The sequence below is a fragment of the Amaranthus tricolor genome, chromosome 11, assembly GCF_026212465.1.
Source record: "Amaranthus tricolor cultivar Red isolate AtriRed21 chromosome 11, ASM2621246v1, whole genome shotgun sequence".
In the NCBI taxonomy this organism is placed as follows: domain Eukaryota; kingdom Viridiplantae; phylum Streptophyta; class Magnoliopsida; order Caryophyllales; family Amaranthaceae; genus Amaranthus; species Amaranthus tricolor.
Window position 1 is genome coordinate 15,601,313 of NC_080057.1, and position 21,789 is coordinate 15,623,101.

At 37.5% G+C, this 21,789-nt stretch overlaps 1 protein-coding gene across 1 annotated transcript; it reads left to right on the forward strand.

The window, feature by feature from the left end:
* The first annotated feature begins 3,258 nt into the window (after positions 1–3,258).
* On the forward strand, positions 3,259–4,026 carry LOC130827246 (histone H2B-like). The gene has a single exon (XM_057692912.1). It carries the CDS (start codon positions 3,343–3,345, stop codon positions 3,766–3,768), a length of 426 nt encoding a protein of 141 aa, XP_057548895.1. The 5' UTR covers positions 3,259–3,342; the 3' UTR covers positions 3,769–4,026.
* Positions 4,027–21,789: the final 17,763 nt, after the last annotated feature.

Genomic DNA, 21,789 nt, shown 5'->3' on the forward strand with positions numbered 1-21,789 from the left:
TGGTCTAGTCTAATACTAAAATCAAACCAAACTAAAAATTCCAGTCTGAAAATTTTTCAGACCGGACTAAACCGTTTTACAACAGTCTGGTCTAGTTTGGTCTACGATTTTTTTTATTTATATTTTTGTCCAAATTAATACATGTATTTATACAAATATTTCACACCTACGATCTATAAATATAATAATTTGTAATTAGTTGTTAACATCAACATCATTCGAGTATATATTACTATATAAAAATAACTACATCTTGAAATATCTAGGTAGCAACTTAATTTTTTAAATATAGTTTGCGTCCGGTCTGGTCTAGAACATAAAAAATCGAGATTAGACCGTAAACCGTAATTTAATTTGAAAGAAACCAGACTAGGCTATTTAAACCGTAGACCAAACCAAATACTAAAATTTTGGTTTGGCTCGGTTTGGTTTACGGTTTAGACCAAACTTTGTTCAGCCCTAACCATTACTTGTTTGCGGCGTGAGGACTAAATCCTTAACGTAGAAAATTTTCTTGTCGAATAAATGCTATTAATTTGAAGGAATGTTCTTATAATTAATTCGCTCTCAATAAATATCCTTGAAGATGAATTGAGAGTAAAATACTTGCAATATTGAAGATTAGAAACCTCGTATGGGAAGCGCGACCTTGTGATAATACCGTTATTTGATGTTTGGACATTCCTTTGGATTTTTGAGTAGAGGGAACTATTAATTTCCACGTGGCTCTCTTTCGTTGGTCTGAAATCGTGCATTAAATGACAAGCTTTAACTTTCTTAAAAAAAGTGAGGTCTTTCAATTCTCTATAGCTGCGTGCCTCAGAGAGGTAATAATTGTAGAAGATCCATCTTTGGGTTTCTATGTTGCCTCTACTTTTCATTAATTACCCAAATTCCTATAAAATTTTCCATATCTTTTGATTTTCCAACTAAGCTAAAACCTTTTAGTTCTCCTTTATGTTTCTAGAACTCTAGCCCTTTCTCTCCAAACTAAAAAAATCCGGTTTGCTTAACCCGGCCCGAATTATTCGGTATCCAGTTCTTACAATCGGATATTTTACCGGTTAGTAAAAATCGGATAATCCAAATCGGATACCTGGTTTTAAAATCAGATATTCAAGTCGGATACAGATACCATTTTTTTGTAAATCCGGGTACCTGGTATTGCGGTTTTTTTTTACATATTTATCCTGCTAGACCTTAGCTTTAGGTATTTAAGAAAAGTAAAAACCCTTAGAATGCTTCATTTTCTCAAATTTGACTTCTCTGTTTATTTTCAGCGCCTCTTCTTCCTCCTGTCCTTTTCATCAATTGATCTGTAGTCTTCATTCCCTCTTCTGCTCTTCATCTTTGCCCATTAGGCCATTACCGCTGGCAGCCTCTTCAGTCTTCACCTTTAGGATATTTGATATTTGATATGGGAAAGTGAATAGAAAAATAATGGTGATACAACTATCCACATAAACTTAGAAAAGGAAAAACAACGACTTTATTTAATCTTCTGGAAAATAATGACTTTGAGGATGTTTGATATAATATGCATATGCAATTTCAAGTTACTTGAATTACCGGTGATTTTAATTTGTTTATCTATACGTAGGTATTAAAGTGATATGTTTAAAAAATATTCTAAAAGGAAAAAAAAACAATCGAAAAACACATGTTTGAATGCAAAAAGATAAAAAGGATTTAAAAAGTCCAATAATACCGGGTATTCGGATCCGACCCGGATTAAATCAGGTATTCGGATTCCAAATATCCGATTTGATCCAGGTCTAACGTTTTATTTGTTTTTTGAATGCTATTTATATTTCATTCTTAATTTGCATTTAATTCTTAATATATAAATTCAAATATAAGTAAAGTGTAATCTTAGGGGCTGTTTGTTGGATGTAATAATCAAAGGGAAAGGGAATGGACAGACCCAATTCTCTTTGTTGTTGTTTGTTTGCCACTTTCTATCATTTCCTTTTCCCTTTTTTATTTTTGGGTTTACCCAAAATTGGCCCACACTCATTCCCCACCCTCCCCAAGACTTTTCCATTCTCATTCCCCACTTCATTACCCATCACTTAAAATTTGAACTTTGATTTACGGGTATTGTTATAATTCATCACTCTTTTCATTTTATCGCCACCCCTAATTAAAATTACGAATTTGCCTGTCGGACTTAATAACACTATTATCAACTAAATTAATAAAAAAATTATTAATAAAAAATTAAAAATTAATTAACAACTAAATTTTAATTAATATATTATTATTATATTAAAAAATAATTAAACATTCAAATGAATTATTTAAATTCAAAACTAATTATTATAATAACATTATCATAATATAATATTATATTAAAATAAAATAATTTATTACAACATTTATTTAAATAACAATAACTTAAAAAATAAATTAATTAAACAAAAATTTCATAATTCGAAATTTTTAAAAAAATAAAAAAAAAATACCAGTCGCACAAAAAGTGCGATTGTACCTAGGTCGAGTCGCACAAAAAGTGCGACTCGACCTAGGTACAGTCACACTTTTTGTGCGACTGGTAATTTTTATTTTTTTTCAAAAAAATTGTTATTAATTTTATTTATATTATTATCGCTACTATTATTATTATTATTATTGTTGTTGTTGTTGTTATTATTATTATTATTATTATTATTATTAATTGTAATCAATGGAGCTAGAAAGATATTATTTAGAGTTATGTTTTTTTTTCTTCATATTACAGACAAAAGATGATACATATTAATGATATTTTTAAAAAAAAATAAGTTTTTCAAGTTTATCTTATAATAATTAGTTATTTTTGGAAAAAATATAAAAGAATTTAAAAACTCATAATTTGAATCCTGAACTTGAACCAAACAGTCACAAAGGGAATCAATGAGCAGTTCATTCCGTTTCCTAAACACAGCCAAACGACTAGGCTAAATTAGGGGAATCTATTCCTTTCTCCTTCATTCCCTTTCTTCATTCCATTCCGATTCCCTTGTGCGAAGCAAACAACCCCTTATTTAATTCTTTTTAATAAAGAAAATTTTCAATTATGCACAATTAGAGATATTATCAATTAATTTTTTCACCAACAAATTAAAACCGCGAAGAAAAGGCGGAAAATAGAAAAGCTCTTCAGTATTCCAAATTTCAAAAAGGAATAAAAATCCACGTCATCAATCCGTGACGACTCATATTATCCAATTAGAAACTAGTTATCCTTCCTATATAGAGACTGCCCTCTTCTTTTTCCTCATCCAAATAACTCTCACTCTCTCTCCCCCTTGTCATTCGAAAAATATCCGTTTCTTTTCTCTTAAAAAAAACCTCGTAACGATGGCGCCAAAAGCCGAGAAGAAGCCGGCCGAGAAGAAACCATCCGCCGAGAAAGCCCCGGCTGAGAAGAAGCCAAAAGCGGGCAAGAAGCTTCCCAAAGAAGCTGGGGCCGCGGCCGGAGACAAGAAGAAAAAGAGAACAAAGAAAAGCGTCGAAACCTACAAGATCTACATCTTTAAGGTTTTGAAGCAAGTTCATCCTGATATTGGAATCTCTAGCAAAGCCATGAGTATCATGAACAGCTTTATCAATGATATTTTTGAGAAGCTTGCACAAGAATCTTCTAAACTTGCAAGGTACAACAAGAAGCCGACCATTACTTCTCGCGAGATTCAGACTGCTGTGAGACTTGTTCTTCCTGGTGAATTGGCCAAGCACGCTGTATCTGAGGGTACAAAGGCTGTTACCAAGTTCACTAGCTCTTAAGAGGTTTGATTTGATGTATTAGGGTTTGAGGTTTCGTTGGAATGGACATGCATTTGGAATTGAAATTGGTGTTGGATTTTGATTGGAGGTTATGCAATTAGGGTAGTATTTTAGTTTTGTCAATTTATCATGTTTGTGTATTTAGATCTGTAGGTTTTAAATACTTCTGGGTCTGTATTCTCTCGATGCAGCTATGAAATGTAATATGAATTCTATTGTTGATTATTGTGAATTTATTTTGTTTTGAGAGGAGTATAATCTAATTTCGATAATTTTTTTTAATTTATTAGTGTTATGTATGTGACGACACACATAAGCTAATTTTGAATTTATACCAAATTAGGATTAATGTCCTTGTCTCGCGTCATTTGCTGAAACGACATACAAGAAATACATTTCAATTACAAATGTGACGTTTATACTATATAGTGATTGCATTTTAAATGAATTTCAATCTATTCAATTCTGAGGTTACCATTTGGAAACTGCTAGTATAAATTTGCATATAAGATATGGAACTCAAATGTAGACAACGCAACTGGAAATTGAGAAGGGGAATTTGTGGTTTTTGTTTGTGGTTTGACTCTTACCTTCACTCTGTTATTCTTGCTCTTTTGTAGATATTATTTGTTTTTATTACACTATTGCTGTTGTCCTTTAATACTATTGTCTTAGACCATTGTGATTTGTTGTGACAAGTCCCAAATCTCACATTGATGGAGGTGAGTCCTGATAGCTTGCTCTATGGCATGCACATTTGAGAGTGAAGCTGTGTGTGCAATGGTATGGAGGATCACTTGATGAAGTGATAAAAGTGGATGACTTGGTGTGCTTTAATGAAGGCAAGGGATGAAGGCCGAAGGGAGTGCATGAGAATGGCCTTTGCATGTGCCTTGAACGAGGCAAGGCTCTAGAGGGGAGGGCTCAAACGAGGCATCAACAATGCAAAAGACAGTAGCCTACTGTCACTGCCGCTTGTCTGAGCTGTTGAGCAGGCAGCAGGTGGTCCAGACTCGACATTCCTCTGTGCGGGTTTTTTGGCTTGGGCTTTTAAGCCTTTTGTGCTAGGGTTCTCTAACATGATATAGACTATATAAGGGAGTTTTAAACCCTCATTAGGAGGAAGAGAGCGAGTCTAATACACTAGAAGCAACTAGGGTTCAATACCAAGAGAGTTCTTTGTATTGAAGGGATTGTGTGAGACTACCATTAAAGGTGAAGTTTTTGCTTTGTGAGAGTGTTCTCAAAGCTTGTGCTTCTCATTGATATATGTTGATATATTGATGAAAGTAAGCACTGTTTGAGGGGGAGATATCCATAGATATCTCATAAAGTTTGTGTCTTTGTTCATTGTTGTTGTTGCTTTGTTTTTGTGGTTTGTTTGTGCATTTGTCTTTGCTTGTTCTTCACTAAATATCATAGCCTATTCACAACATGATTTAACTTTTATAGGAAGTAGGAACATATGCCTAAAGCATGAAGAAAAAGAACCTTGGTGCTTGTGATTTGTCCTACAAAAGGGCTGGTGATTGTTGAAGCCGTGAAGGTATGTTGCCCAAGTAGATGCTGTACATTTGGATTGGAGATATACTTAACATTTTAATGACTTGAAATATTTTTTAATTTCATTGTTTTGTTTGTTCCAATGTTATCTAACCAACTAATTGAGATTGAAAAGCTAGTGTCTGGTCAATTTCAGTTTCAGTAAATTGCAAGTTCATACTACTAAGGAAACACTGGTTTGTTCCAGTATGCGTGTGATCTGAATCTCTGATAACAGGGCAGATGTAGTATCATTTTATTTTATTTTTTTGATGTGGAAGACTGTTCAGTGAAGCCGTTAGGTAGAAAAATAACCAGCTTATTTATTGTGGAAAACCTTTGTGGTTGATTTCACTTTGTGATGTTTGTTCAATGTGTAATTGTAGCATCTTATATCGATTTTAGTCAATCTATCTGTTTTTAGTTGAATTGGAATGCTACACTGATGTGGGTGTATTGTCTTGGTATTGCTTGATCTTAGTCTTAGGGAAATTTTAAGCAAAAGCTAGCATCTCTGGATTTGGTCACTATTCACGATGATGGTTATCTTGTGAAGGTTGGGTAGGTTCTTCTTAGTGTTGTTGAAATCTCAAGGATTGCTTGGTGATACCACACCTTTGATTTTGATTATGAGGGAGTTTGAGGACATACTTCATTGGGGGTTTGGACTGAATTTGGGGAGGAAATCTTCAATGTGATATGAAGATGTAAACCAGCATTCAAATTCACGCAATGTAATGGCCAACAATCCCTAAACACAATCAAACAGCGACTTATCTTCACACAAACAGAACAAATGTAACCGGATAGTTCTTGAATTGAAAGACTAGGAGTTTTGATCCTCCAAGGCCAACAATTCCCTTATTACAACCAAAGACTACTTTCAGTTGCAAAAGGTGATGTTCATACACACTCAAGGAGAAACAAAGGAAATAAATCCAATGAATTTGATTTTCTGAAATTTCAAAGTTGTTTATTACAAGGCTAATGCCATCTATTTATAGACGTGTGGGACGAGGGAAATACAATGAGAAGGCTAATGACACGACAAACTAACAATAACGGTCATAAAGGAACACGTGCACAACATGTGCTCATTAAAAACATAAAAAACAAGCTAAGTATAGAATTCTAAAATCTTGACAGAAGGATGCTGATCAGGCGACCTTCTCCTCACTTTCTTGTGCTCTTCAAAGGGTTTGATAATGGTCACTAAGAGTCCTGGTAGAAAGATTCTAGTGCAGAGATTCCATTCCTACCTTTGGTGGTACAAGATATCAGGAAACACGATCTGGCCAAGGCTTGCTAGGTCTGCTGGTCAGAACAAGCCTGCAACTCTGTTCTGTTCTGGGCTACCTGCTGACTGGCTGACCTTCGTCACTAGTTTCAGTGGGTTGTCCATGATATAAAGCAATGTCCTTGGGCCAAGGCATGAAGGTCCATGTACTAAGATTCCATTTTCATCCTCCATGGCTACTGAGTCCTTCCTGGTTGGTCTGGGCAGGGTCTGCAAGGTCAGCTGCTTGCTAGTTGTCGTCTGGTTCTGCTGTGTGGTTGCCTTGAGTTCTGAGTTCTCTTCTTCTGTTGCTGAATTAGTGTTCATGCTTGAATCTGATTCTATGACTGGCTCTTCATCCATGTTGCTTATGTGAGTCATCATTGAACCATCCAAAATTGGTTCATTCCCCCCTTCTTTAGAAGGAATTGTCCTCAATTCAGCATCCCCTAAGTAAGGAGCTAAGTCCCCTGCTTTGAAGGTAGGAGGTATGCCGAATCCGTCTGTTATTTTCAATCTTATTGAGTTGTTCCCATATTTAATAATTATCTGAAATGGTCCCATAGCCTTGGGCTTTAACTTAGGCTTCCTGAGGTGAGGAAATCTTCTTTGCTTGAGTTGAATCCATGCAATATCAACAAAGTCCCCTGTTTGCTCTGTGCTGGTATCTTGCTTTTGTTTTCATCATCTTCTCATGCACTTGCTTGTGGGTTTTCCGGAGGTACTCAGCTTGCTTATGAGAATTAATGCTATATCTGTACAGAACAGGAAGATCAATTAGTGAAAATTCAGGAGCAGCAACTGAAAACCTTTTAATAACAGGTTCAGCTTCCTTGGACAGTTCAGACCAAAAGTGACCTGCTGGTTTCTTCTTTCGCACACAGCCTTTTCTACTTGTTAAGTGTACAGGTTGCTTGGTCTTAGGTGGAGGTATAGCTTTGGGAGGGGGTAAGGGTATCAAATCCTTCAGCTTCCCTTCATGCCTAAAGGTGTAGATATTTGTGTAACCATCATGATTAGCCCTCTTGTCATATTGCCATGGTCTACCTAGTAAAATATGGCAAGCACTCAAGTTTATGACATCACATAGGACCTGATCTTGGTATGAACCTATGGTTAAGGTGATCAAACACTGCTTACCTACAGAACCAAAGGACTTGTCATCTAACCACCTTAGTTTGTATGGGTGAGGGTGTGCTTGGGTCTTTAATTTCAGCTTTTGTACTAAGTCTAAGCTCACACAATTGGTCTCACTACCCCCATCTATGATTAGATCACAAAGTTTATCACCCACCCTACACTTAGTTTGGAAGATATTCTCCCTTTGATCAGACTTTCCTCCCTTAGGAGTAGTGTGTAAACTTCTTCTAATCACTAAGGTCCTTTGCCTCTCTTCTTCAGGGTATATAAGCTCCCTTTCTGATTCTAAATCAGAAACATAGGGTGTAACTACCCCTGACTCTCTCTGAATGTAGGTGCCATTAGGGTCATCATCATTAGTAATGGTTCCCCTCTCTTCTTCCCTACCATTGATGCTAACAAGGACGGTTTTAGGTCTGTCCCTGCCCCTAATTTCATCCCAGTATCCCACTCAGCTAGGGTGAAAGCTCTATTGTTAGGACAATTTACTTTGAAATGCCCATGGCCATGACACTTAAAGCAAACCACATCCTTAATTGGTGTGACACTCTTGCTCTTGGGCTCAATGCTACTGGTTTTAGTGGAGGAATCAGTAGTGATCACATTCCTAATATTCAAAGGCTGCTGGTTGCTTCTATGCACAGATGATTCATTGGTTTGTGCAGCTCTTTTCTTTGAATATTGTTATAACAGCAAGGCATTTTCACTAGCTAAGGCTACTGTCAAATGGGGAATGGTAGCTAGCTTCAACCTAAGGTCTTCCCTCAGCCCTCCAAGGAATTTTCCTACCCTCATGTCCTCTGAATCCCTAATGTCACAAAGCACAGAGAGCCTCTCCCACTCTTGGATGTATTGGGCTACAGACTTGCTTCCTTGGGTGAGTGTGTTCCATTGCATTGACAATTGCTGTGTGTAATTACTAGGTAAATTCTGCAAACTTATGGTCTATGGCAGCTAGGGTCTCTTGAAGAAACCACCTCTTATCTTCTTCGTTCATGATGATCTATAAAAGAAGAAACACACACAAATGTACAAGAACAGAACAGAATGCAGCAATACCTCCTGATCACAGAAAATCAGATTCTTAAGAATCTGTATTTTGTGCACAGAACAGCAAAAATCACCTTGCACTTAGAATTAAATGAGATGCTAATGTGAATCCCTTATTTTATATGATTATTAAAGACAGAAATTCATAAAAGAAAAGAAATACCAACTATGAACAGCAAGACCACATGATCACAGAAGAGGTTAGTGTTTCAAACACCTTCAACATAGGTGATCTCAAACCATACATTGAACCTACAGAATTGAGGACAATTCTTCCTCAAGAAGGGGGAGTTGAACCAAGTATGCAAGGCACACATGGCTCAAGCATGACACTAGAGGAAGATGCGCATGAAGATGAAGCCAAGCAAGTTCATACAAAAACTAGACTGCACAGACAGCAGCACAGAAGACCAACAGCACAAACAGAGCTGCCAGCCACCACCTGCTGACCAGCATACCTTGCAGCTCTTCCACAGAGGCAACTTGAGCATCCCAGGAGACACCAAGGGTAGTTTGGAATCTCTATACATGGACCTTACTTCCATGGTCCAAGATGCCTCTTGACAATCACAGAAGATGCCCAAGAAATGATGCTGAAGGTCGGGTGTTCAGCGGATAGTACTGCAGGATGAATCAAGCACTCTTTTTTCTGATTTCTGTTTTTAAAACGTGCACATGATAGCCACGTGATACTTTTTAGCCGTTATTATTGTTTGGCTGCATAAACATTAGTCTTAGCTATTTTCAGAAGGTCTCATAGCTTTATAAATAAGAGGCCTAACCCTTGTAAACGTAGGATTTCAGATTTTTTCAGAATAAAACATCAAATTGTTTTTCTTTCAAACTTTGTTTGTTTGAGCCTCTGAGTGTTAGTCACACACTCATCTCTTTGAGTTGTTAGTCACACAACTTCAAAGTTTATCCTGCATTCCCAAGGTAGTCAATCCTTGGGTTGCATATTCCATTACACGAAGGTGGTGAGTGAAGCCATTGGAGGGTAATCAGTCAACCAGAAAATCAAGATTTGGTTTCTTGAAGCTGATTTTGTGTGGTGTTTTGAGTGCTGTTCGTTTCTTTTCTATTCCAATGCATATTCATCATCTTTGGGCAAATTAAGTTGTGCCATCCACCCCTTAATTTGGTGCACTTCATCCCAACCAAGAATTTCTCCTAAGCTTCTGATCTATCTTTTCAACCCACAGTTTGTTTAAGTGTTGTAGGCCCTAAGATCCTCAACTCTTTCTTAATGTTATCCTTCAAACCTGGCAAAAAGTCCCCACCAGCACTGCACCCTTTCCAAGTGAGTTACGCATTTCACATAATCCCTTCTATACTCAACCAGGGTTCCCTTTTGCTCCGTAAAGGGTTCGAGAGTCAATCTCATCCAAATTATGTGTGCAAGCTGAAGAAGGCGCTTTACGGTTTGAAGCAAGCACCACGAGCATGGTATGGAAAAATAGCAGAATTCTTTCTACAAAGTGGTTATTCAGTTGCACCAGCTGATTCAAGTTTGTTTGTGAAAGCTCGAGATGAAAAGTTGGCGATAGTTCTTGTTTATGTTAATGATCTCATCATTACTGGAGATGGTGAATGGGAGATCCAACAGACAAAAGCAAATCTCTCAGTTCGATTTCAGATGAAAGAACTTGGAGAACTGAAGCATTTTCTTGGTCTAGAAGTGGAGCGAACCAATGATGGGATATTTCTCTGCCAACAGAAATATGCCCAAGATCTTTTAGATAAATATGAAATGCTTGACTGCAAGCCTATCTCAACTCCAATGGAGGTTAATGCAAAACTATGTTCGACAATAGGCAAGGAGTTAGAAGACGTGATAATGTATAGACAATTGGTAGGAAGTCTAATCTATCTCACGCTAACCCGACCAGATATTACCTATGCAGTTAGTATGATTAGTCAGTTCATGCAGAAACCGAAGAAACCTCACCTGGAAGCTATATAGCGAATATTGAGGTATGTCAAAGGAAGTATTGATTATGGTATCCTTTTCCGTAATGATAGAAAATTTGAAGTTGCTGGATATTGTGATGTTGATTATGTTGGAGATCTTGATACACGTCAATCAACTACTAATTATGTGTTCAACCTGGGTTCTGGAGCAGTTTCATGGTGTAGTAAGAGACAACCAACAGTGTCATTGTCAAGTACGGAAGCAGAGTACCGAGCATCAGCAATGGCAACACGAGAATGTGTATGGCTTACCCAACTACTAAAGGATTTGCATCAGCCTGTTGACTATGGTGTCAAGATAAGTTGCGATAATCAGTCAGCTATATGACTAGCTGAAAATCCAGTGTTTCATGCTAGAACTAAGCATGTGGAGGTACACTATCACTTTGTTCGAGAAAAGGTTCTACGAGGTGAAATCCAACTTGAACAAGTGAAGACATATGACCAAGTTGCTGACATTTTCACAAAAGGTCTTGGAGGACCGAAGTTTGAGAAGTTACGCAAACAACTTGATATGACCTTAAGGCTTACTCTGAGGGAGAGTGGCTATTGAGGGGGAAGTGTTAAAAAATGACACCAACCACCTTCTCTTCTAACAATGCTAAATTAGTCAAAAATTTACAACTAAAGGTGGTAAAATTCTACTCCTATCACCCCCTCCCTATTAGGCTAAGTGTAAAAGCATTAATTACTTGCCAATTTTTGTTGAATTTTGGAGCATTTCTAGTAGTATAAATATGGTGCTCATCACTTGCATTTTTATCATCCCACCACAACATCCTTGAGTGGTAAAGCAAAAGTGAGAGCAATATTTTAGAGTGAGTTGTTGTAAGAATAAGAGTGAGAACAGAAACAAATGCTCTCGCAATTGTTTGGCTCAGGAAATTAATTAGAACACAAAGATTAGCTACCAACATGGATCAGTGGTTTTTAAAATACTTTGCAACTCATCATAGGGAATCTTTAGCTTCTTCCTCATTTTGAAATCAATTGTAGATTGGCCTTTTCAATTCCTCCCTAGCTATTTTTCGCTTTCTCCACTGTGGCACCACCAGTCATACCATTACTCTCGTCCTCTTCATTTCTTTTGTGTTTCATTCTCGAGAATTATGGTGGAAATATTCCAAAACACAACAGTAGAATGTAGAAAAGGTTTTTTGTCTATTGATTTTGGCTTATTGAATGCCTATTTTTTATATACAACCAAGGGATCAAGGGGATCACAAAATATATGTTTAAAAATGTTTACAATGTATAATTGCCCAAAATTCAGGCTATAAATGAACTAATAGAATGTGCTTGAAGATTCTTTCAAAAGAATGAATGCTTGAGGATTCAATACGATATTTGCCTTAATTTCCCATAAGCCTCTTATTCAGTGCTATGTTTAGCCTTAGTTTATAACTTTCATCATGTCATTTACAGTTCTAGTGCATGCCGATCAGTCTTTTTTTAACCTTCATCGGTCTGGAAGGAGTTTCTTACTGAAATGCAGGGTAAGGTTTACACCTATGTGGTGGGACCTTTCCTTGGACTATCACTCTACGTGAACGCTTTGTGCACCGGGCTACTCTCATACAAGTTTAACTATTTCACCACAACTCTGTTTTTAAATCATGTCATCTATTCTTATCTTTGATCAAATATATCATTTCCCTAATCCCCTTTCTTTTTTTTTCTTTAGATTTCACATGTAAAAATGAAAATTGGGTTTATGAAATTAAGTATACTAGTTTGAAGAAAGTTGAGTGGTACCAATCTCACTTTAGCCATTATTACAGATTTGTGGGTTTAAAGAAATTTTCTGATGAATTTGGTGAGATTTTTGTTAACATGGTCTTTTAGGAATGTCAAATGGATAACAAGGAAGAGGTTCTTTGGGGTGCATACACATGTATTGTTTTCCTTTGGAAAACTGCGGCAATATGTAGCTTTTGGTGAATACCTTTAATATCTATAATTATTACTAACTGAGACAATATTGTGGATTTATTCTCCATATGTGCTCTTTTTTCTTGCTTTGTATCTTTCTCTCTAAAGCCGTGTTCTTGTAGTTATGTGCTTTCTCATCTCATAATATTCGTTTTCAGGTTGCTACTTAACTGCTGGCTGGAAAAAAAGTTATATGATTTAGGTAATGTCTACAAGTAGTACAGGCACAAATTCTGTAGTCTTGTGTAACTATTTGTATATCATTTATCTTTCTGCATCAAACGTGTATTGTCATTTGATTTTTTCCATTTCAAAAGAAGATATATTTTAGTAGTTTTACTGAGGCCACATAGTGTATATTTGAGGTATACGTATTTCTTGCAATATTTAGAAACGTCTTGTTCACTAGTAGAAAAGTGGAACATGTGGCTTTCTGGTACCAGGTTCACTCATTATCTGGTTCACTGGTTGGCATTAGTTGAATTCTCACTTGTTACTTTATAATTGTCATCTAAATAACCTATTTTTAGAACATTGGTAAGTCGCATACATACAACCTTCCAATTCCTGCCTAGGTGACAACCACTTAGTGGCTTGGGGTAAGGTAATGGAGTTAATGTAGACTGCTGTAAGTCCTGTTTAGCTTCTTACAAGATGTTTAGATGTACAATTGTTGTGTCCCAACGTGTATTGGTTATGGTCTATGTGGTCTTTCTTACATGCTTTCGTTTTTCCATCCTTCTCCCTATGACACTAATTCAGCCTCTAAAAATTACATTCTTTGATTAGCTCACTTTTGCTGTTTTGTTTGCAGGATTTTGATCAATTGGTGGTAGCACAAATATATATTGTTTAACTACTAATGGACAGTGGTAGCTCAATATTGGTTCCTCTGCAGGGACTACTGTATGTATTTTAAATATAGTATGCAACTTAAATGTCTATCTGTCATTTGTGGTTCCTATTGACAATTGATAACAATTAAGATTCAAAAATAATGATGAAAACTTTGGGGGTAGTTTCTTTTGTGTTTGAGGGATAAGTAAGATTCATAAGCCTGAGGCTATGTATGTGAGATGGCAGCAAGAGGAACATGCTCATGCTCAAGGGGTCAGAAAAATGTACCAAAAGTTTATAGCCATTAGGCTGAGTTGATTTCATGACGACTCAAGATCCAATCATTAATTTTATGGATCTTGTCAACTAGAGAGACATTGAGAGGTTTTTTATATTCCCTCCGTCCCACTCATTTTGTATCATTATTATTTTTGGACAATGGTCCACCACTTTCTTTTACATCCATACATTTTAACTCTTTCTTAATTTTATTCACATAATTCATTCTCTATCTTCATTTATTATCAAAATTCACTTTCTTTTTCTTAAATAACACTATTTCTCTTTGATCCAAAATGAGCGGGACAGAAGGAGTATAAGATATAAGATATGACTTCATGGATCTCAATTAGTGATCACTATATTACATGAACTCTTATACTGATGTATGATTTTTTCACATGTCACGGCCGTCTTTAATATTTTTAATGCCATAAGCAAAAATTAAAATTTATTTAAATTAGGCTCTTAAAAACAAATATATAATTAAAAAAAGAGAGAAACAAAGGAAGAATAAAAATGGTGGAGTAAAGGTAGAAGATGAAGATACGACAACCATTTGAATCATTTCAGCCAAATTACCAAGACCAAAAATGGTTAATTTGTTCCTCCTGAGATTGAAAATTACTACTATCAACTGTTGCAACTTACAATTTGTTCTCCTATATATTCATTCCTTAATGACGTGGAGAAGTTAATGGTCTTTGGAGAATTAAATAGGAAAGAACTCAAAGAAAGAATTTAATAAATTTGGCGCATTAATGGAGGATTAAAGTTCAAGAAGTTGTGAGCTTTCCACAAAATGGGGCCTAAGCAGTGCTCCGATTATTTAGTCGGGCCTGTCACGTGTGACGTGTCCAAGTGTCCAACTTGGCTATTTTATGAAATTTTCAACATTTTGAACCCGAATTAAAGTTTTCACGTGTTGTACCGATGTTCGAGTGTCAAGGATCCATTACAGGTACTTGAGATAAAGTGAAGAGTTCATGATACATGAAGCTTAAATTGATGTCAAAGAACCACCTCATCAAAATGGAACAGTCTCCTTCAATAACTAAACATCAATGGGTTGATATACAAGTTTGTACTTAGTGGACAAGTTTTGGTAAGGTTTATTTCAAAAGAGTAGGGTTGAGTCACTGGAAATTTTTGATTTGAAGAAAGGTTGTTTTGGGTTGAGAATTAGGTAGGGTTTAGGTTACTTTTGATAGGTGGAATTTTATGATTTGGCCCATTTCTTCATGAACCAAGTATGCAAGGCACACATGGCTCAAGCATGACACTAGAGGAAGATACGCATGGAGATGAAACCAAGCAAGTCCTCATACAAAAACTAGACTGCACAGACAGCAGCACAGAAGACCAACAGCACAAACAGAGCTGCCAGCCACCACCTGCTGACCAGCATACCTTGCAGCTCCTCCACAGAGCCAACCTGAGCATCCCAGGAGACACCAAGGGTAGTTTTGGAATCTCTATACATGGACCTAACTTCCATGGTCGAAGATGCCTCTTGACAATCACAGAAGATGCCCAAGAAATGATGCTGAAGGTCGGGTGTTCAGCGGATAGTACAGCAGGATGAATCAAGCATTCTTTTTTCTGATTTCTGTTTTTAAACCGTGCACATGATAGCCACGTGATACTTTTTAGACGTTATTATTGTTTGGCTGCATAAAAATTAGTCTTAGCTATTTTTAGAAGGTCTCATAGCTCTATAAATAAGAGGCATAACCCTTGTAAATGTAGATTTCAGATTTTTTCAGAATAAAACATCAAATTGTTTTTCTTTCAAACTTTGTTTGTTTGAGCCTCTGAGTGTTAGTCACACACTCATCTCTTTGAGTTGTTAGTCATACAACTTCAAAGTTTATCCTGCATTCCACTAGGTATTCAATCCTTGGGTTGAATATTCCATTACACGAAGGTGGTGAGTGAAGCCATCGGAGGGTAATCAGTCAACCAGAAAATCAAGATTTGGTTTCTTGAAGCTGATTTTGTGTGGTGTTTGGAGTGCCGTTCGTGTCTTTTCTATTCCAATACATATTCATCATCTTGGGGCAAATTAAGGTGTGCCATCCACCCCTTAATTTGGTGCAATTTTGGTATCAGAGCTTTGTTCGAGGAAGGGCAGTAGAAGACTCACAAACACTCAACTCAGACAGAGGATCGAAGAGTTTCTGAAATTTCTGAAATTTCAAGATTGGTGAGATTTTTCCAATTTTCTTTGATTACAGCCTTAAGTAATCATAGTGTGAGTATTTGGTGTATTTTTTTGTTAAAAGAAAGATTGGTTTTAAAGAGATTAAACAGCGTGTGTGTTGCAAAATTGGGCATACAGCAGATTTCTGTAATTGCTGTCAGAAATTAGTTTCTGTATTCTGTATTGCTGCTCTTTGTGCATTGCTGATTTCTTTGTTGTGTTTGTTAAATAATTACAGAAAGTTTTTTTTACAGGGATTCAATACTTGGTTTTTCTGTTGTGCAATACAGAACGTTTATATCAAGACCTTGTTTCAGAAAACCTTGTCTGATTCTGTTTTTTTTTGATTCTGTTTTGAAGTCTTGTGTGCATCAATTGTTGATTAAGTTGCTTTTGTTTCTGTTTTCTGTGACTATGGATGCTAGGATGAATAATTTAGAGGAAGCATTAAGACAGATCACACAGTCCTTAGCCAATGCAGGCTTGATGAACAATGACAGACCCAATAACCAACACAATCCCAACCTCACACCAAGAAACCATGAGGATAGGACAATTAGGATAGATATTGCTGAATTTGATGGATTAACTCATGACCCTGAAGTGTATATTGAATGGGAGGTTAGTTTGGATAAATATTTTAATTTAAAGACACCCCCATTGAAAGGCAATATAAGCTAGCTAAGATCAAACTTACTAGTTAGCATCCATATGGTTAGAAGGCATGCAAAAACAGAGGAGAAGGGAGGACAAACCTAGGATCAACAGGGAAAAGTTGAAGAAACATCTTAGGAAGAAGTATGTTCCCTCAAATTTTAAACAACAACTATACATGCAATGGAACAACCTCACACAAGGAAATAGGACTGTAGCTGAGTATGTGCAAGAGTGGGTGAGACTCCTATTGTTATGTGATGTGCATGAAACAGAGGATATAAGGATAAACAAGTTTGTGGTAGTATTAAGGGAAGATTTAGCTGAAAAGATGCTTGGCACACCCAATCTCACTTTCGCTGAGGTGTGTAACTTGGCCATAAACTATGAGAAAATTGCTAATAGGAATAAAGCTAGTCAATCCACGCCAAGCTACACTAGGAACCCTAGGAATCAATCCTTCAGAACACCTAACAAGACACCCATCACACCTAGGAGGGAGGAGCCAGACAGTAGGGAAAAGGGTAAGGACAAAGAGGATACACCCTTAAAAGACATAGTGTGCTATAAGTGTCATGAGAGGGGGCATTATAAAAGTGCTTGTCCTAATGCTAGAGCTTTCACTATGCAAGAATGGAGAGAAATCAACAAGGACCACAGTGTAAAATGGCAAGGAGTTTGAGACTTGGCCTCCTGTGGGAGAGGAAGAACCAGATGGGACCTATAGGGTGAGTGACTCAGGTAAACTGCAAAGATATGAGGACAGTGAGGAAGAATCTGAGACAGAAGAGGAAAGGGAAAGAGTCTTACCTGAAGATGACACTATAACCTTGTCATTAGGAGAAATTTCCATGCTACACCTAAGGAGAAGAATTCTGACCAAAGGGGAAATATTTTTCAGACTAGATGCAAGATTAAGGATAAGACCTGCACTCTCATCATAGATGGAGGAAGTGAATCAAATTGCATTAGCTTAGACCTAGTTAAAGAGTTGAGACTGAAGACCAAGCCCCATCCACACCCCTACAAGTTAAAATGGCTAGATGATAAGGCTAGTGGAGCTGTGAGTAAGCAGTGCTTGGTGAGTTTCATGATTGGTTCATATAAGGATCAAGTTTGGTGTGATGTGTTGGACATGAGTGCATGTCACTTGCTGCTGGGCAGACCTTGGCAGTATGATAGGAAGACCACACATGATGGTTTTGCTAATACTTACACAGTGAGACATGAGGAAAAGCTCAAAGACTTGATTCCTTTACCACCACCCCCTGCACAAAACCTACAGCTGATGAATAGAAAGGCTTGTGAGAGGGAAATCAAGAGCCAAGAGGAAGTGTATCTGATGTTTAGTAAGGAGATAGACCAACCTGTAGACCTACCTGAGAGGTTAAGCCTTTACTGCATGAGTATGCAGATGTGTTCCCTATTGAGCTACCACCTGGACTACCACCTATTAGGGGCATGGAACACCAAATTGATTTGATACCTGGAGCTGCCCTACCAAATAGACCTGCCTATAGGACAAACCCTGTTGAGACTAAGGAGCTTCAGAGACAGACTGAGGAACTTATGCAGAGAGGTTATGTGTGGGAAAGCCTTAGTCCCTGTGCTGTGCCTACTATTTTAGTGCCTAAGAAAGATGGTACATGGAGGATGTGTGTTGATAGTAGAAGTGTCAACAACATCACAGTGAAGTATAGGTTCCCAATACCTAAGATTGATGACATGTTTGATGAGTTAGCAGGTGCACAATGGTTTAGCAAAGTTGATCTAAGGAGTGGTTATCACCGGATGAAGGAAGGTGATGAATGGAAAACAGCCTTCAAGACTAAATATGGGTTATATGAATGGATGGTGATGCCTTTTGGACTTACAGGAGCACCTAGTACATTCATGAGACTCATGAATGAAGTGTTGAGACCATTCCTAGGCAGATTCATTGTTGTGTATTTAGATGACATCCTTGTGTGTAGCAAACAAATTGGAGAACATCTTGACCATTTGAGACAACTTTTTGATGTTCCAAGAAATCAGAGGTTATATGGCAAGCTTGAGAAATGTAGTTTCTTCATGCAGGAAGTGTTCTTAGGGTTTATTATTGGGAAAGAAGGAATAAAGGTAGATCCTGCTAAAGTAGAAGCTCTCTTAACCTGGCCTACACCAAACACCATTACCCAAGTTAGGGCTTTTCATGGGTTAGCCTCATTTTACAAGAGATTAATTCACAACTTTAGTGCTATCATGGCCCCTATTACAGAGTGCCCAAAGAAGGGCACATTTCAGTGGACTGAAGATGCATAACTAGCTTTTGAACAAATTAAGAACCTCATGTGTGTAAGGCCCCTGTGTTGAAACTTCCAGATTTTTCAAAGCCATCTGAGGTAGAGTGTGATGCTTGTGGCATAGGCATAGGAGTAGTTCTACTGCAAGAAGGGAAACCAGTAGCTTATTTTAGTGAAAAATTAAGCAAGGGTAGGCTCAACTATTCCACATATGACAAAGAATTTTATGCTATGGTTAGAGCTTTGGAACATTGGGCACACTACCTTAAGGTTCAACCTTTCATACTATACACTGACCATGAGTCCCTCAAAAATATACATGGCTAACACAAGTTAAACCCTAGGCATGCAAGATGGGTAGAATTCCTCCAAACCTTTGACTTTTTCAGCCAAATACAAGACAGGGAAGACCAATGTAGTGGTTGATGCCTTAAGTAGGAAGCACAACCTATTAGCCATACTAGGAGCTGGAGCCCTAGGATTCGAGATGATTAAAGACTTTTACCCTGAGGATAGTGACTTCAAGGACATTTATGCAAGCTGCCTAGAAGGATCACAAGGGATTTTAGCATTAACCAAGGGTTCTTATTTAAGGGAAATAGACTTTGTGTTCCTAAGACCAATCTAAGGCAATTGTTAGTAAAGGAAGTGCATGAAGGCAGTTTAGGAGGACATTTTGGTATTCAAAAGACCCTAGATATGCTTAGTTAACATTTTTATTGGCCCAAGATGCTAGGCACTGTTGGCAAACACATACTTAGGTGTGAAGCTTGCATTAAGGCCAAGATTACTTTTCACAAAGGGGAATACATTCCCTTACCTGTTGCCACCAAGCCTTGGGAACACCTTAGTATGGATTTCATCGTGGCCTTACCTAGAACTCAAAGGGGAAAGGATTCTATTATGGTTGTTGTGGACAGGTTCTCCAAGATGGCACATTTTGTTGCTTGCAACAAGGTGGATGATGCTCAAAATATATCTAGGTTATACTTTGCAGAGATTGTAAGATTGCATGGGGTACCAAGGACCATTGTGTCTGATAGAGATAGCAAGTTTCTTAGTTGCTTTTGGAAAACCCTGTGGAGACTGTTAGGCACAAAGCTCTTGTATAGTACATCTCATCACCCTCAAACTGATGGGCAAATAGAGGTGATCAACAAGACCTTGGGCTCAATCTTAAGAACCTTAATGAACAAAAATCTAAGGGATTGGGATCTCAAGTTATGCCGAGCAGAGTTTGCTTACAATAGAAGTCCTAGTTATAATACAAAGCACTCCCCCTTTAAATGTGTTTATGGGGAGAATCCATTACTACCTTTATCTCTAACTTGTAATTTTGAAAATGACAGGGTACACAAAGATGCTGTGGAGCAAGCTAAAGAGATGATGAAACTGAACAAATTGATTCAGGAAAACATTCAGAAGGCCAATGCAAGATACAAGCTCAAAGCAGACAAAGGCCATCATTCCAAACAGCAGCTAGAAGAAGGGGATTTTGTGTGGATTTACCAAAGGAAAGCAAGATTTCCCCATCTAAGGAGGAATAAACTCATGCCTAGAGCCATAGAACCCTTCCAGATAATACAAAAGTTGGGAAATAATGCATACAAAGTAGATCTTCCAGAAGAGGTTAGTGTTTCAAACACCTTCAACATAGGTGATCTCAAACCATACATTGAACCTACAGAATTGAGGACAATTCTTCCTCAAGAAGGGGGAGTTGAACCAAGTATGCAAGGCACACATGGCTTTAGCATGACACTAGAGGAAGATACGCATGAAGATGAAGCCGAGCAAGTCCTCATACAAAAACTAGACTGCACAGACAGCAGCACAGAAGACCAACAGCACAAACAGAGCTGCCAGCCACCACCTGCTGACCAGCATACCTTGCAGCTCTTCCACAGAGGCAACCTGAGCATCCCAGGAGACACCAAGGGTAGTTTTGGAATCTCTATACATGGACCTTACTTCCATGGTCCAAGATGCCTCTTGAAAATCACAGAAGATGCCCAAGAAATGATGCTGAAGGTCGGGTGTTCAGCGGATATTACTGCAGGATGAATCAAGCATTCTTTTTTCTGATTTCTGTTTTTAAAACGTGCACATGATAGCCACGTGATACTTTTTAGCCGTGATTATTGTGTGTCTGCATAAACATTAGTCTTAGCTATTTTTAGAAGGTCTCATAGCTCTATAAATAAGAGGCCTAACCCTTGTAAACGTAGGATTTAAGATTTTTTTCAGAATAGAACATCAAATTGTTTTTCTTTCAAACTTTGTTTGTTTGAGCCTCTGATTGTTAGTCACACACTCATCTCTTTGAGTTGTTAGTCACACAACTTCAAAGTTTATCCTGCATTCCACAAGGTAGTCAATCCTTGGGTTGCATATTCCATTACACGAAGGTGGTGAGTGAAGCCATTGGAGGGTAATCAGTCAACCGGAAAATCAAGATTTGGTTTCTTGAAGCTGATTTTGTGTGGTGTTTTGAGTGCTGTTCGTGTCTTTTCTATTCCAATCCATATTCATCATCTTTGGGAAAATTAAGTTGTGCCATCCACCCCTTAATTTGGTGCACTTCATCCCAACCACGAATTTCTCCTAAGCTTCTGATCTATCTTTTCAACCCACAGTTTGTTTAAGTGTTGTAGGCCCTAATATCCTCAACTCTTTCTTAATGTTATCCTTCAAACCTGGCAAAAAGCCCCCACCAGCACTGCACCCTTTCCAAGTGAGTTACGCATTTCACATAATCCCTTCTATACTCAACCAGGGTTCCCTTTTGCTCCGTAAACAACCACTGCTCATATGAATCCCTTTCATCAAACGACCTGAAATGTTCGAGAATTAAT

Coding starts and splice junctions, on each gene's coding strand:
- LOC130827246 (XM_057692912.1), top strand. CDS start 3,343: ATGGCGCCAAAAGCCGAGAAGAAGCCGGCCGAGAAGAAACCATCCGCC.